This window comes from Eleginops maclovinus, chromosome 19 (genome assembly GCF_036324505.1).
Source record: "Eleginops maclovinus isolate JMC-PN-2008 ecotype Puerto Natales chromosome 19, JC_Emac_rtc_rv5, whole genome shotgun sequence".
Classification (NCBI taxonomy): domain Eukaryota; kingdom Metazoa; phylum Chordata; class Actinopteri; order Perciformes; family Eleginopidae; genus Eleginops; species Eleginops maclovinus.
Genome location: NC_086367.1, coordinates 3,973,691 through 3,985,852, shown reverse-complemented (window position 1 = coordinate 3,985,852; position 12,162 = coordinate 3,973,691). Strand labels below are relative to the sequence as shown.

The window sequence follows — 12,162 nt, the reverse complement described above, 5'->3', positions numbered from 1 at the left end:
GTTTGAGACAGAAGGATGGTCCAAGTTAACTTAGCAAAAACAAATATAGAACAGACAACAGTCATTGACAGAGCCGTGGTCTGATGGAGTTCTTTGCTACTTTGTCTTGAAAAGTTGTGGGGACATATTTTCAGATCAATAAAACAACTAGTGCATGCAATATATGATTGTTCAACCGCTTACAGATGTCCTGCCCAATAGCCTATCACGTACAATGTGTTCGAGAGCTAGCCAATGTGAGTGTGGGAGAGAAAACTCCCTCTAGATGGAACAATCTTTTGTTCTGTTTAAATTACTTGTATTGCAGTGTCTGTTCCTGGTTTTCAATTTCCCATTGAATTTGCTTCTATCATATGAGCATTAGCTGCCTTTAGCTTAGCAGCGACAATGGGCAGCCAAACTAGTGGGATTTAGCTTGTTTACAGTCAAATCACATTTCTTATTTCCAGATCGCACCACTATTTACATTATTTGCACTGGTCACTTTCAACATTCCAGGCATAATTTAGCTTATTGTGTTTATTTATTTTCTGACATGTATATACTTCATCTGCACTACCTTTAGACTGGTTTAGCAACATGACCTGCACTGTCTTATTCTAATTTAAACTACTCTGTTTCATTTTTGCGCTATTGTTTTATTATTATTTATTTATAATTGTTTTTCTTATTTTGTCTTGTGTCCTATTTATAATATTTGCATTGTTGGAGGAGCTCGGGACCTAAGATTTCCATTGCCATAACTACACTGTAGCTACTGTGCATCTGATAATAAAAACCCTGGAACCTATTTAAAATAAATGTGTCTTTTAATTCTTTTACAGAATAATTGAAACAAATTATACTTTAAAAACAGTTGTGAAGACAAAACTGGCATTTTGAAAAAGTGGTGTCCCCAGCTTATATGAGGCCTATCCTGCTGCACATTGTTCAAAAGTATACAAAAGATTGGTTCATTATTGTCCTTACAGAAATGGTAATTGAACCGTGTCATTGGGTGTGTTTTAGTTTGGCTTAATGAATGATGATGATGATTTTAGTTTTCACTCTGGTACTAAACTGTTAATTGTGAGGAATGAGCTGTTTTGTTTGATTATATGTGTTTTGTTTATGTGGCTATGGTGTCAAAATGTGTGTTTGACTTTTTGCATGTGGACCCCAGGAAGAAACCAAATGCTAATGCTAATGCTAATTGGGATCCTGATGAAGACATAAAAGAGTTACACTGCAGTTACCATCAAGCTAACTTCAGTTCCATTATCTTACCAAATGTACGATAAATGGAACTGAGGTGTGTTTCCATGATCAGTGTGATACCAGACTTCAGCTAAGTTGCATACATCTGCTCTCTTCTTGTGCAGTCGTTCTCTCAGGTCTCCGATGCGTTGATCCATCACGGTCACCTGGGCGTTCCTCTTGTTCAGCAGATCCTTGTTCTGGGCCAGCTTGCTGCTCTGCTCCAGATTATGACGGTTACGTGCCTGAACCACACACAATAAGAAATCCTCACACTCTGAAAAGCGATTTCTGAACTGGACCAAATGAAAGGTCTTGAAGATATTGTTATTGAACGTTTTATTAAATATCTGTTCCCTTGCAAATAAAGTACTATCGTATCCCACCGCATCGCATCCTTTACAGATTGAGATTATGGGATGGTGTTTGTTACCTGTAGTTCCTGGTACAGTTTCCTTAGTTCCAGGGCTGCAGGACCAGACAGGGGTGATCCTTTCTGGCCAGAGTGTGGCCCCTGGGGCCCAATGTGAGACCCCTGAGCGTGTGGAGCAGAGTGTAGCTGAAGGCGTCCTTTCTTTAAATCATCCAGCTGCTGGGTCAACTTGTGAAAACCATTTAGAAAGAACTTAACAACTTATCCAGGCCTAACTCTGTTAGCTAGATCTTGAATGTTTCAGTGAAATAGTGAAACGTTACCTGGTCCACTCTGACCACAGCAGACTGCAGCTCCGTCTGCTTCTCCTGGAACAGGCTGCTCACATGGTCAATTTCTGCAGCTGGACACACACACACACACACACACACACACACACACACACACACACACACACACACACACACACACACACATACACACACACACACACACACACACACACACGCCGGGACAATAGAGATTACAATTAAATATTTAAAAGTACTTGTCCTGATACAGTTTTGATTTATCACTGCACTGGCAAGCTTTTATCTACTGGAACTTAGATAATTTAATGACATGGTCATAAACACATGACATTCATAACTTGTCTATTAAGTAGGGGACAGCAGGGGCAACCGGAGATCAGATGTATTGTATTTTCATTAAAAAAAATACATTTTAGCTTGGTCTAAGAATCAAATATTCAGAACATTCAGTTCATCCTGTGGGAAATTGGGATTTAGGACTGATGTTTCATTTAAGAATGAAAAACATAAAACATAATTACATATACACAATAAATACTCTAACAAAATAATAATATTTATACAAACATAAAAAGTTCAAGTTAAAATGTCAATAAAGAAATGCACAATAAAAGATCAAATAGAAAATATATAATTAAATATTTATAGAAATATAAATATGGATATATATACAGCCCCCGGGAAAAATGAAGAGACCACTTTATTATTTATAGACATGTCTTTGAGTTAAATGGTCTCGTTTTTTTATTTTATTGTATTCTCTAAATACTGACATTTTTTGTGTTGGAATACAACAGACACAGGAATGGCGGCCATACATGTAGAGGTCTCTTATATAAAACCACTCTAAAATAAGAGTACATTTGTGCACAATATACTACAATATGTAAAATGGTGTATTGGTATAAGATATTTAAGCTGCATAGTTAAGAGCCAAACATATGTGGTTTATATCACATATTGTGATGTATTAGTTTCTGATTCAGTATATCTTCAGCCACATTTTTTTCTTCCATCAATATGCAGTCAAAGCCGCAGCACATGTACTCCATATCTCTGCAGAGTTGGGGCTTACAGAGGTTTCCGTTGATCAGCTTGCTGTAGTCCACCTGTCCTCTCATGGCGCGGATCTTCTTCAGCTTGGCTTCCTGCGTCTCCACCCGCTCCTTCAGCCGCTGCAGCTTCTCCGCCTCAGACTAAATCAGAGAGAAGACACAAGCTCAAACACCCATTTACAAATTCCATAGCTTTATCCAGCTTCTATTCACATAACAGACGTCAGTTGGTGGACGCTAGTGATCGTAATGTAGAGATTTTACAACAGAGCTTTAACCTATGGAGTTAAGTTCTAGGTAAGCGTGCCAAAGAGTGTAATGACCACCCTAAAGTTCATATACTGTAAGAATGTTTTTGTTCTGCTGCCTTGCAGACACATGGAGCCCACCTGTGTCTGTCCCTGGGTGGATCTGCCTCCCTGGTGAAGATACTTGAGTCTCTGCTCCTGGAAGAAAAGCAGAACAAAAGATTTGTATTTATTGCCAGACACATTACATGGAAGAAGATAAGTAAAAGTTAAAAGTCACATCTAAAGACATCTAATGTAATAATCCCCAAAATGACTGCATTCGATTCAAAGAGAAGCTTGTTTCAGCCTGATAGTTTTGTGCCTGCTGGCCCACAAAGACACCTGGGGCGTATACTACAAAGCAAGATCGACATTTGACTTAGCTGGCTGGACAAAACTAAAACCCCTGATCAGGGCTAACGGGTACCAGGAACTGGTTATTGACTGTCTCTGTGAACCTCAGGCTCTGCGCATTCACATGAAAAAGGGGTGTTTAGAGCGTCATATGACTCATTTACCTCATGCAAATTTCCATGTCCACCAATTTCCGCTATAAAAGAATAGGCTTTCTTTTTTTTTTATCACGACATAAGGCAACATGTTGCTGCTGATTACAGAGATTACTGATAGACTTTCATTTTCTAATCGGCTTTGTATTAGTTGCAATATGTATAACGGACTTTGGGATGAGATGTAAATGCATTAGAAAATGTACCGTTACTGCTCCAGTTTACATATAAAAAGTATTCCCTCAGCTGATAATCTGTAGCGTTATAGATTGACTTTAATGTGACCCTATTTAAAAAGAACTAGTCAGTCGGCAGGGGTATTGGCTACATTTCAAGCCTGAACTCTGAACATAACCTTGTCCGGAGCATGGTGATCTACTAGGTTGAAAAACAGCTTCCTTTGTTTTTGGAGAACTCTGGCTTTAAACTGACTTACCTTGCTAAACCACTAAGCTGGCTCCGCAGAACACCCCCTGATGGAACATTTTATTTGTGCCACCTGTGTTTCTCCTGCTATGACAAGTCAACTTTCACCATGACATTGTTATTATTTCAAAGACGAGTTGACATCACATGTTTACCATCATAGCTCCGCCCACTTTCAACCTGATTCAAGTCTCAAAAGCCCAGGGGTGTCCAAACTTGTTTCACAGAGGGCCACCTACAGAACAACGTACGAAGGGCTGGGTGAGGTATAATGCCTCATAAGTTAAGTAGCAAAATCAATCAAATGTACGTCAATTATTCTTGATACTTGAAAACACTTGAAAAACAACTAACCACATCACAGCTCAAAGGGTAACTTTATTTTGTTGGCATCCCCGTCCTTAAAAGAGAAGCTTTAGATTGCTTTTAAGGGGAAATATAAAGGGTATATTTCAAGCTTATTATGCAAATATGTTATTAGGCTGCTTTTATCAACTTAGATTCCTTTGAAAAAATGTTTTCAACTTGGACTGATTTCATTTGGAAAGTGGGCTTATTAACACATGGATACTACTGTGTAATATATTCTTACATATATATTTAGGAAGAACAATATCAGAAAACACTAGGTTCTTGTGTGGGCCATATTCCATTATACTTTTGAATTTGCTGAGGGCCGATTCAAAATGGCACGCGGGCCGCATTTGGCCCCCACGCTGTAGTTTGGACACCCCTGAATTAGCCATTTGTCATCACAAAAACACCTGGCAGCACGATCCATCACCCTGCTTTACTTTCACCATGTTGTGTCACATTTTAAAACATGATCGATTCAAATTGTATTTGTTTTCATTTATTTTGCAAACACATATTATAAAGCAAGTAGAACAGAGAGTGTGTGTGATCAGGCAGTTTGCCCCTCACACACACTCAGAGGAAGAGGGAAATGGAATATTGGCATGAAGACCTCCCATCATTCACTGGAAACACACACACACACACACACACACACACACACACACACACACACACACACACACACACACACACACACACACACACACACACTGATAACACGTTATATAACGGTAGCTTGTTTCATTACATACACAGGGCATGGGGTAGCTGCCAGTACAGAAGCTGGGCTTTCTTGTTGGAAGTCATCAGTCACCTTTATAAATGTTGCGAGGATAGAAAGTGCCTCTACGCGGCAGCCGGGAGACTTTTCCATTCAGTAATTCAAGAAAAATACTGGGGAACACTTAAACACACTGGCAGGAAACACTTAAGAGCTGCCACTTAGAGGGAAAATTGCTACTTTTAAAAACGCTGAGTATTAGCGTAACTTGGCCAAATAAAAAGTACCACAGTTGGCCTTGAGAAACCCAAATTGGCCAAATCAAAGTTAGTGCTTGACAATATCCCAGTTCCCCGCTGAAAGCTATTTTATTACACTATGACTTAACTTCAGCAAATGAATTAAACAAATTTAAAGATGTGTTTTTTGGCTCGCCCTTCTGTGTCTTTCCTGGAGTTTTATGCTGTTTCAACTTCCCAGCAGCTCCATGATGACCTCATTTCCTGTCAAATCAAAGGTCACTTCCTACTGTGGGAATGGCCATGATCTGTGCCTCACACACAAACACACACACACACACACACACACACACACACACACACACACACACACACACACACACACACACACAGACACACACACACACACACACACCTCCAAGGACGTCGCTCCTGGGGCCCCAAAGACGATCTTTTCAGACAGACTCTAATGTAGATAACCTTACACTTACTGACAGGCAATCTATCCAACAGCTCTGTAAGTGTGTTTGTGTGTTTGTGTGTTTGTTTGTTTGTGTGTGTGTGTGTGTGTGTGTGTGTGTGTGTGTGTGTGTGTGTGTGTGTGTGTGTGTGTGTGTGTGTGTGTGTGTGTGTGTGTGTTTGTGTGGCATGCAAAAGTTACCCTGGCGACCAACATCTGTTGCTGAGCCTCTATCTGTTGCTGTTGTCGTGTGGCCATTTCCTGGAGCTCAGAGAGGGTCAGCTCCACACGGGGAACCTGCCACACAGACAAAAGAAAATGAAATATAGATAACGTATGTCCATTGAAAAAGGTTTTCCCATCTATCACTGTCTTTCTAATATTACTGACTTTAGGCTTTGTTCAAAGATAAAAATAATCATCTGTGCAAAATTATCAGTCAAGAACTCTTCAACGCTTTGTCATTATTATTACAGGTATAGAAATATGCTGACAGTCAATCACTGGAGATGATAATGAGGGCCGTCAATTTTAGTGCTTGTGATTGATTTGGAACCCTCAACACGTCCCACAAAAATGCAATCAAAATAATTGAACAAGTTTGACCTAAACTTCCTCCCGTTATTCCAGCGTGTATATTAGCAGGAATTGCTTGGCAGTGAAAAGGCAAAAGAGAGGAAGATCTTGCACAAGAGGCATGTGTTGCACTGCCTGGAGACAGTAAGAACCATCATTACCTCTCCGGAATGGCACATCTGCACTCATTGGCTTTAGGTGTGGTGAAGAAGACAGGAGGAAAGGCATTTTGCCGAACATGCTCCAGTTTCTTGAAGTTGCAAACAAGTGTTGGAGCAGATAGAGCTCTCAGTATGACAGCAGCAGAGATAATATGTCCTGTGTAGCACACATTATACAGAGGGTGATCACAGCGGCAGAAGATTGTCGGGCATCTTGATAATAATTCAGAAATCATGTTATAGTTAAGTAAAAAAACACACCAAACGTCCCTACTAGTATTTTAACCGGTGATTCATCCCTGATTATTATTTTGATTAACGCGATCATTTTTTCTAATAGATTCCCACCAGCACTTTCAACGCCAAAAGAGCTTTATACTATAAAAACAATGACCCGTGTGAATCCCCGGAGATCAACCGGCCCAAGCGTGTCGTAAAGAAGACTACCCTACATACTATAGAAGTGTTTCAATGTAACGTGTCCTTTTGGTATGTTGACCCAACTTTTCTCTATGGGTTGTGACGTCTTGTATAATCAAAATGACGTCAATAGTGTTACACATACATGTAAATATATTTAACAATAAGGACTCCAAAATGTATATATGTTCATTTCCTTCCTTATTTTGTTTTAACAGTTAGCTGGTTATAATTTGTATATTATTGTATTATCCTTGTGTGAATCTGTCCTGGTTTTCTTTCTCACTCTGTGCTGCTTAAACTCCTGAATTTCCCCAGGGGATTATTAAAGGTACACCTTCTCTTATTTTATCTTATTTGAACCTCAATTGATGTCAAGAGAAATTCATTCTTGTCCTCCTCTTTTTATCAGCACCTCTGCAGCTGCTGTCTTGCCTATTTTATTGCACATTTTAAAGCAGTTAGCCAAGGAAAAGTACATATCTTAACAGCAAATGCATATCATTATTATTTACTGGATATTTTTGCTTATAATCAACACATAAAGCACTTATAATGGAAACTGTTTCTGACAGTGACAGGAGTTAAATGCTACACTACAGCTGCACACACACATCACCTCTCACTTCAGGTCATAGAGCCCCTTCAGTGTGCGACAGAAATGTTATTAGTCCAGCAGCTGGTGGCCTTGGCAGGGTGACAGAAATATAGTATTGGTTCGGGGAGGAAATAGCCGGAATCCTATCTTTTCTGGTCATTCCAGGGCTGTGACCCACACATCAATATCAGCTGAAAAAAATCTAATCACGCACATGATTTGTCCCATTTTTAACCTCAGCGGAGAGTTTGATCAAACGGGGCGCACAGCGGAACACTTTGTCATGTAGCTGTGATTGTGCTGATGCTCTTGAGGACAAACATTTCTAGGATTGTACTGGGAAGTGTGTGTGTAAGGGGGTAGAGGAATGCCTTTAGCAGAAACAGCGGAAGGTGTTTGCCCGGTCACATCCTGCTATTGTGTATGCTCACTCATGGACACACACGAAAGGACACACACACTGCACCTGACTAGTTACGACACATCTGAAGCCTGTTTGTATGACCATGCAGCTCTGTACTGGGGATTATTACACTACTTGGTTGAATACTCGATTCTGATTGGTCAATTTACACATTTCAGAGGTTGATTATGTTTGACACACTGCTGCTAAGCATGACATGAACATTTCTTAGAAGGATCAAAAGACTATGTTGAGTTAATATCAATCCGCAGAAAGAAGGCCGGTCGATTGAGTACTCATTTTTCTTTATGTTGGTGGAGAGCAGGAAACTTTGGATTCATGATGGCTAAACTGTCCCCAGTAAACAAACGAAAAAGGCACAAAGAAGGAAAGAGGTTAAAAGACTGAGCGCTGGATTTCAGAGAAATCAACAGAAGAAAACAGACAGCAACTAAACAGTAAAGGGAACAGCAGAAGAAGACAGACAGGAAGTAAACACTAACAGGAACACAGCATGGGCAATGGTAATGTTTAAAGACTGGTAAATAGAAAAGTAAATGTGAACAAACAGAAAACCTCAATCAGTGCTGCAGTCATTACTGCCGCTGCAGTTCCAGCCCTTGGTACGCTTGTACAACAAACCCTTTTTTTCTTAGCGGAGGCAATACGATACATTTTAACTGACCAATTTATGGTCAATATTCTGATTTAAGTGGTTGCTTATTAAGGATGTTGCTGTGTAATACGCGGGATAATGTGCAACGAGGCGCTCATAGGTAAATGAAAAAGAACATCGGACAGAGTGATAATGGAGCCTGATGCAAAGCGGTTCTAGATCTCCATGAATGATGATAGTTGCACATTATCCCTAACATCACACACTTTTACAATGGAACCTCTAATCTGTCAAGACTCCAGTCTTCCAAACTCTTCCAATCATAGAAGGTTTTTTCCATTACTCCATCAGAAAACAACATGGAATATTTCCTCATAGTGATTTTAAAATGTTTAAGTGCAAACAATTGTTGGTTCATAGATAATGGCTGAACTGTCTCCAATAAGAAACAAGAACAGGAAGAGAGTCAAAGAGCTGAACAGCAGAGAAATCCACAAAAGGGCAGGACAAACAAGAAGACAAACATGTAGCAAATACTGCAACACGTTAAGAGCTATGACAGTGTTTTACGGCTTGTTTATCAGAAATAAAATTAAACTGACTTACTGGCTGAACCTCAATTTGTTTTTACAGTTATTTTATGCATCTTTCCTAAATTCCAACTTCTGGGGGCAGGGATAGAATATGTAAATACTTGTCAAATTTGAACAAAATGAGCATTAATTATTCACATTGTCGGGCCCAGTTGAAACCAAAAAATCACAAGACTCATTTTCATGGCATTCCTGACTCAGTTAAATATACCTAGGATTAAAGATGCAGAAATGTAGTCTCTACCTGGGATAAAAACTACTGCCAGCGCCTCCAGCAGGGCTACAACAGGATAATTACACATCACTGCAAATTAAAAGGCAACAACAAACTCTCAATAAACATCATTTGGTGTGTTGTAGCCCATTGTATTGCATCATACAGATGCTTGTTTCATTTAAATCAGTCACTTTAGATGGAATATGACCAAGTTTTAAGAGTGTTAATGGAAACAGCAAAGGGCCTAAAATGAAACCTTGAGAACCTCCGGAGTTAATAGGTTAAAGGTTTAAACTGGCAAAGTGTGCAGCAAGATAAATGCAGACCAATGAGTTAATGCCTCTTTAACTGTATTCTACACAATCATTTAAGGGGTCAGGCAATTTAAATGGTCTTTTGTCTGTGTGTAAAGACGAGTTGAAGTGTAAAACCTTCATAACATTGTTTGTTTGTTCAACGGCCTGTATTGACAATTGCTCTGAGTTGGAGATGGAAGCTTGAGATATTAATAGAGCCCTGTGGTTATTGGGATTTAAGGGGTCTAGGCCGTACGGTTTAAGGGGTCTAAGTCTTGACGTTTAAGGGCTTGAACAACATCGTGTGGACTTCATTTAGGCTGTGAGGCTTTAGTTTAGTGTTAATTTAGCTCAACGATCAAAGAAGGTTTCATATCTGAGTGGAGTCTCAGGGAGGAGCTGATGAACAACTCTATTATCCTAAACTGAGCCTTGAGGGTGATGGCAATTCTCAGATACGAAATCAGTGAAACAAATTAAACCCAATGGCCATTTAACAACTCAGCGAGTGGAGCTTTAACTCTGGCAGCACTATGCTTAATATCAGTATCAGTGATTAATGACACTGATAGCCATATTGTGCAATACACAGCATCAATGCCTTCAGGCTTACTAATTTCATGCTGTACAACATAATGCAGACATGCAGTATTTCCAGCATAATGCAGACTACATCATGATTCAGAGGATGACCTTATGCACATTACACTGATTTTCCAGTCAGTGGTGACACATGTCAGTAGCTAACTGCTGACCTATGGCAGAATGCAGATACTCACTTCCATGTGCATTACGAGTCTGCAGACACAAACTGATTTACTGCTAATGCACTATAGTTTCACCGTAAAGGAGATAAGGCAGTGCCAGTATGACTTGGAAAAAAAATCAGTTCAGATATTTTATTTAGTCCATGGTTGCGGTTGAACGGCCTTTTTTGCTTAGGAAGGTTCCTCAGAGTGAAATTACCCGGAAGTAACTATGAGTCATGATAAGAGCTGTTCGAATTCTCAAGATTAAAGGAAAGGAGCTTCAGTTTTTCTTTATAATCTCCTTTAGCTTAGGGTACACTGGACCATACTTTACGAAAGGAAATTAGATAATGCGGGCCCACAATTCCTTGCAACATTTGGCCATTCAAGGAAACAACCGATCGTGACCAACAAACGCTGATCATGTAAGTTCCATTGCTTAGTTGCAGTCAGATTCTCTTGGCACCACCGTCTTCGTAAGTCCTGATGAATTGTCCTTCACATTTTTCTTTAACCCCACTATTTTTTCACTGAGGTTAAGAATAAGAGGTTAGGAAAAGACATGTTTTGACTCTACGACAGCAGCCTATGTGTTCCCCTTGGACATCATCCTCATTTAAGTTACTTCAGTTTGGTACAATCAATGCACTTGTATGGAAGAAAAGAAAGGCTATGTTGCTGTTGAATTTTATAAGCAGTTAAATATCAATATAATCTTTGAATGAGCCAAATTTAACAAAATTATAGCATTGAAATATTTATCAAACATTTTGGGAAGGCAATTTTGTATTGCAATTGTAGTCAAATTCAGAAGGTGTTGATTCAGATACTAACAATAGATACAAAGTATAAGATGTAAAAGAACATTATTGTGAAAAAAAAACTAAATAAAAACAGAAACTACATTTTGAAAAAGGTCTCTAAACTACGCTAAAGCTATTAAACATAATATTAAGTAGTGAGTGCATTTCACATTCTGGTAATCAGTTTGTTACCATATTAAATCCGAATGGCTTTTGAAAGATGTATTAAAAGGTGAGTAAACAGAATATTCCAGAACCCTCTGCGGAAACAGAGCTTCTATGTCCAACTAACAAACCTTCAATTCTTTGAGCATTGTAATCTACATTTCATAGGCAGCCAATACACAGCCATACTTTCAAACAAACCACCCCTTGATAGTCGTTGGGACTAAAGATTTTTACTCTCAAGAGTGTGTCAGTAGTGTGTCTTCCTAATCTCCCTAATGAGGACATGCATCCTCCAGCTGCAGAAAAGTTAACAGTTGATGCTGACACTTAACAAGGGTGTCATGCAATCTGCTGAACACACTTCACCCACCCTGCTCCCTGCGCTGCTGACATTAACATGCAGCTTCTATCAGCCTCCCGCCGCGCTGTATTTACCTGCAGGCTGTCCCATGTGATCCTGCAGGAGCGCACTTTAATTTTGCTGCATTGTCCTTCAACAGTAAATTCCTGCACCAGATCCACCTCATTCCACTCCATGCTCACAGTCTCGCAGAGAAGCGGACCTCTAAGCCTTCAGATGGACAA

At 39.6% G+C, this 12,162-nt stretch overlaps 1 protein-coding gene across 2 annotated transcripts in view; it reads right to left on the bottom strand.

Annotated features, from left to right (window-relative positions):
- The window catches only part of LOC134881559 (apoptosis-stimulating of p53 protein 1-like), a 52,880-nt gene that overhangs the window by 19,472 nt on the left and 21,246 nt on the right, over window positions 1–12,162 (bottom strand). For both annotated transcript variants that reach the window (XM_063908993.1, XM_063908994.1), the window contains exons 5-10: window positions 6,179–6,274; window positions 3,365–3,421; window positions 2,996–3,116; window positions 1,933–2,012; window positions 1,670–1,837; window positions 1,341–1,481 (exon numbers count right to left, since the gene is read on the bottom strand). In XM_063908993.1, coding sequence (XP_063765063.1) covers window positions 1,341–1,481; window positions 1,670–1,837; window positions 1,933–2,012; window positions 2,996–3,116; window positions 3,365–3,421; window positions 6,179–6,274 — 663 coding nt within the window. The remainder of the gene's footprint in view (window positions 1–1,340; window positions 1,482–1,669; window positions 1,838–1,932; window positions 2,013–2,995; window positions 3,117–3,364; window positions 3,422–6,178; window positions 6,275–12,162) is intronic.